The sequence below is a fragment of the Nesoenas mayeri genome (genome assembly GCF_963082525.1).
Source record: "Nesoenas mayeri genome assembly, chromosome: 3".
Lineage (NCBI taxonomy): Eukaryota > Metazoa > Chordata > Aves > Columbiformes > Columbidae > Nesoenas > Nesoenas mayeri.
In genome coordinates, this window is record NC_137544.1 from 43,530,040 (window position 1) to 43,535,460 (window position 5,421).

The 5,421-nt window shown below is 38.9% G+C and overlaps 1 protein-coding gene across 1 annotated transcript in view; it reads right to left on the reverse strand.

Moving 5' to 3' along the window:
* Window positions 1–2,604: 2,604 nt before the first annotated feature.
* Window positions 2,605–5,421, reverse strand: part of SIM1 (SIM bHLH transcription factor 1) — a gene marked incomplete at its 3' end in the record, with an annotated part of 43,632 nt that continues 40,815 nt past the window's right edge. The window contains exons 10-11 of the mRNA XM_080341713.1: window positions 5,023–5,421; window positions 2,605–3,335 (exon numbers count right to left, since the gene is read on the reverse strand). The exon at window positions 5,023–5,421 is cut by the window's right edge and continues 7 nt beyond it. Coding sequence (XP_080197839.1) covers window positions 2,605–3,335; window positions 5,023–5,421 — 1,130 coding nt within the window. The remainder of the gene's footprint in view (window positions 3,336–5,022) is intronic.

Below are 5,421 nucleotides of genomic sequence, written 5' to 3' on the forward strand. Positions count from 1 at the left end.
ATTCGCTTGGCAAATTGTATTTTAATACTGTACAATGAGACTCCAAATACAAGTTTATTCATATTATTCATAGGAATAAGTGAAATAAATATGTGTCCAGAACTAGATTTATCAAAAATACTTTTTTATCCCTATGCTTTAGGAATATATACAATTGTTGGGCTGAAATAAGTCCATTTTGGTCCATTCCGTCCTCTGAGTTAACAGTTATTGAAGGTTTTCTTTCCATCAATTATTTGCCTTGTTTTTATCTTAAAAGAAACAAACAAACAAAAATCTCTAACTGCTTCTCTTTATGACCTTTGTTATTTATTTGGCAGTTAGTCAAATAATCTTCTAGCCAAATCATTTTGTTCTCATTTTGCCTTGGCTAACATTCAATGCCCTGTCTCTCATTTCTGCCGCTAGTTCAAATAGTTTTAGACCGTTATTTATCTCTCGTCTCTGAAGAGCTTGGTGCACACACCAGTGGCATTCCCCCTTACTCTTTTCCCTTACAAAGATGACGGACCCAGTTTATTTAAAGTTTTTATTAGCTCTTTCAGTCTCTTTATCTTTTGCTGAGCTCTGCTCCACCTTTTCTATTATGAGCTTTAGATAATAAAGACCAGACTGTGCTGCTCTTCCTTTTGTTCAACGTACATTTCAGCAGGAGTGATCGCACTGCAGTCAACAGAGATTGCTTATGGAGTAAGGTACTACTCAATTCAAGATTCACAATCTGCCTTGGAGTGATCAGGACTATACACAATATTCCAAGTTCAGAGAGGTAATTTCCTCTGCTTTCAAGTACATCTCTACCTACGTGGCTTATAATGTTATTATTTAGCTTTTGCTTCTGATTAGTTTTATTTGAAAATAGATATTTTTAACCCACCCATAGCATGCTGGTTTATATTTATTTCCATTGATGACTCAGTCCCATATGTCAAACTTCTTAATGTTACAAATGAAGCAAGGCTTAGTGCTAATCTCATTTTAGTAACCACCTCAAATTCTCTCACCTTCACATTGGTATAATAGGGAGGGGCAGTCCTGCTCCTGTTTCAGTCAACTTTGAGACTTTGTATAAATGCCATACAAAGAAGGACAGGTTTAGTAATTGTGCCTACAAATGTCCTATTTTACCTTTTTTTTTTTTAGCATATGCTTTTTATTTACTGTTTTCCAGTCAATTAGTATCTCTTTGTTCATGAGATTATTAAAAATTGAAAAAAGTTTCCCTGTCTCTTTTGATGTCTTCTATACTCTGGGGCAGGCCTTGATAATATCAGCATTCTTAATACAATTGAAGTTCTTGGAATCCTGATTTCCCTCTATATTTTTTATGTACATGACTGATTTTTATATCCCTAATATGTTCTGGTATTCATTAAATTTTTTGCTGCAAGCTAGAAAAGAATGCATATCTCTTTTTCAAAGTCATACCTATTATTTTACTGTATCTCAGAGAGGGCAGTTACAATTTTCTATACTTTCTTAATTTACTCCAAAACTGTATGCAGAAGTAGCACAAATCATCATACATTTTTTTTTATATTCTTACCTCTCATGTTTTTACACTTACATAATTGCCTTTTTTTTAACCTCAAAATTTCTATGAATCTATTGAGTTCCTTTCGTGTTTCAAATTAATTCTTAATTATTCAGCCACGTAGAACCATTTTTCCTTATTTTATAATTATTAATAAGTGGCATACATAGCCATAGGGTTAAATGCATTTATCTTGGACCACTCTTCATTCCAGCCCTTTCTCCCTGTTTCTCCTGACAATTTTCTTCCATTTCACTCCACTACCCACCTTGTATGACCTTTCCAAAATATGAGCACAGTCTCTCATCTCTACATCAAGACAACCAAACCCTATGTATTTCTCAAAACTACACTGAGAAAGGCCCTTTTTCTTTTAAATACAGTAGAAGTAAATATTGATTGTACTAATCATAAGGATACTGCTAATTTGACTCCTTTCAGATCAAGCATATGTAAATAGCTATGCATGTGAGTACACAAGGAAATAATAATTCTGAGGTGTTCTTTCTTCTTTCTCCCCTTTTTGATTTGGTATTGGTTAGCCATGGATGCTTTATTCCTTGAAGCAGAGTAACACAGGTGGCCATTAGGGAATAAACAGATCACCAGAAGCACACATTTTGATGTGTATTTTGAAGGAACACATTCCAACTTTCTGCATAAAAAGAGTGCATAGCAGTTTTGTTGGCTTGAACATGTGGGGCACACAGAGTTCAGAAGACCTGCCCTTGGCAGCATTTCCAAAAACCACCTCTTACACAATGAGCATAAATTGCTCTGCTGGCCTGCCCCAAGCACTCCCTGCCTAGACCTCTTCCATCCTTCTGACCTTGCATGGCACTGGCTTTGAGTTTAGTTCTATTCACTCTAACCCTGCATGCCAGTGCATTTTTATTTTTTAAAAGTAATGTGTGTCAACTAACTCTTCCCCCCAAACCTTAGATTATTCTTTCTAGTGCACTGTGGTATATCAAATGCTGGTAACGACAAGGGCATGAAAACATATAATATCTTCCAATTCGATCTCAAAGGTTATTTTTTAAAGCACAAAAGTTTTTAGAAAAAAAATGTCAGCTTCCATTGGTTATTATAACAGATGTCCCCTTGTGTCCTTGTGCTGAATCTTGCTGCATCCTTAAGTGAGAAGTCACATCAAAGTGTGATCCATTACAGCCTAGTGAATAGTTTCTAATGGTTTCAGTGTCATATAAATGCTCCAGGGCATACCCAGTTAATGTGTAAGCATGTTTATCAAAGTACTGCCTGTGGGAGCTGTAATAACTTGGAGAGGCTGCTGGGTGGTCCCCTGGGGTTTGATGAGGGGACATGTCTGAATGCAGGTAGTCTTTAGCTAGCACCAAGCTAGATTTTGATATCCGGTCAGAATTGGGACTGCTTATCCTAGACAGTGCTGTGGGGCTGTTGTCATAGTCATTTTCATGTGGGCTCATAATCTTTCCGTCTCGTTGCTGGATGTGTTCACAGGGAGGAGTGTTGGCAACCATCGGGACACGGCAGACATCCCCTGCCAACTGCTGCTGAGGGTAGTTGGCAAAACAGATAGCATGCTTCTTCCCCGTGCCATTAATGGACACCAGTGGATCAGGGGTTGTTTTCCGCAGCTGTAGTCTGTTTTCTTCCTCTTTAATCATTTGCTGGGTGGCTCTTATTAGAGTTTCAATTTTGCTGGGCTCATGTGGGCTGCTCTGATATTGCTCAGCGCGGTATCGGTCACCTGATTCACTGGCAGAGCCAGGATCAGGAGAGCTAACAACACTGTCCTCATCCCAGTGTCCTCTCCCTAGGAAAGAGAGAAAGGGGAGAAGCATTGAGGTTGAAGGAGGCAAGCAATCTTGAAGAAAAAGTACTCTGAATGTTATTTTACAAACAGAAAACAAAGACAGAGGCAAGTGACTCTTAACAAAGTGATGAAAAATGACCATGGTAGACCCCTTGTTTTTCAGTGACAAAGTCGAGTTTCCAGTGTCTGCATGTGGAAGAAATAATACAGCTGAAAATATACAAAGAAGAGATCTAAGCACCTCAACACAGACATTCAGTGCCATCTAAGATGGTCTAGGCTAACCAAGCATCTGCATGAGCCCAGCAGATACAGCACCAACTCTACAGGAATTCTGTGTCTCATGGAGCAGCTAGAGGCCAAGGCAGAGTACCCTAGGGCACATCAAAGTGCCCTTGATACAGATGCTCAGGCCCCTGATACCTCACTATCTCTTTGCACCAGCAAAATTTGAGTGAATTTGGACTGTGGTGAAAACAAAAATCTCAAGAAATTAAAAGTGTACGTGACTCTGCTGTGTCTTCTTAGCCCTTTCCAAGAGCTAAAATACAGACAAATAGAGTATTGTGGAATAGTTTGTGGCCCCATTGTGACTTGATGCAGGTTACACAACAATAAGTAGAAGTAATGATGCAGTTATTCTTCTTTAGAAGCGTAAGAACCCATAGCTGGTAGACAGGATTACTGGGAAAACATTATATCGCACACAAATATTTACTGTATAAACTTTTAGAATGGGAAACCTATGTTTTGACAGATTATTTCAGTAGAAAATATTTTGTGAGGGTTTTTTTGTGTTTTGTTTTGGTTTTTGTGGGGTTTTTTTGTTGTTGTTGTTTGTTTGTTGGTTTTGTTCTGTTTTGTTTTGTTTTGTTTTTAATGCTGGAATCTATCCTTAAAACCTTATACTCTGATTTTTGAGTCAGTTGCAATCTTTCAACTCTCAGCCTACCCTTTAGACTCAAGGACCTTTGAATTTATCCAAATCCAAGATCAGCCTTTTTCTGTGAATTTTTGCTCAGCTTCAGCCTCTGAAGACATGCTAATGCACTGAGGTTGCAACCTGCCAGACACCAAGCAAGGCTTCAGGTTTTGTGATGAAAGGATGGAGAGACTCAAATTGACTAAAAGTTGTAGCTGGGGAGAAATGTCTGAAACCAAAAGTAATGTTTATTTGAATTACCAGTTTTAAATAAAAGTAAACAGCAAAACTTACAGAATCTGATGATAACCAGGACAGAGCAAAAAAGTCATTTGGAGAAAAACGTCTCCAAATACTTTAAAGGGTTTTTTTTAATATCTAGCTTGGGTTTAGTTCTAACTAATTTTGTGCTAGATATATTCTATCCAAAGTACTTTGATATTAAGTCAAATAAATAACATATTTCTATCGAGTGTATAAAATTGCTCCTATTTTTAAGATTATCCTTAAGATTCACCAGTCAGATGTTCCCACCTTAATTTTACAGGCTAAAAAATATACAACAAAATTATATTTTGCTGCATATAAGCCAGACTGTCAAACTCAAATTGAACTGTAAGTATTTCTCATCTCCATAGGTGCAATGTCTGAGACAATGACATGCATCGAGAGTCTCATTTGCTGCCTCTCACATAAACAGCTGCATGCTTATGTAATGTTGCTTTATCTGACGTGGTGCCACTTCTGAAAATCCTTGTCTCTTACCATGAATCCTGTGCACTGACGTTATGTGGGGCATGCTGTTTTCATATGCTTCTCTGCTCTCAGGGGACGACTTAGTCAGGGGCAATGCTGAACGAGAACCCCACCAGCTGTCCCTTCCCGGCTGTGGGGTGCCAAGAAAATACCGACCAGCTTCACATCTGCCTCCTTCACAGGCCTGAGTATGGAAGTGTCTGTCATCGGCCAGCCTGGAGTGATCGAGTGCAAAACCGTAGCAGAGAGCACTGCGGTCTGAGTACTGTCTGTAGGCACAGGAGACGTCGTGGTGCTGGGAGCTCGGTCTGTCCGCAGGCTCCAGTAGCTGAGGAGAAGCTGTGTCTGTCAGGGGGCTCCCACCCCACTGGCTCTCATGGTCAGACTCAGATCTCTCAGTGTGAAATC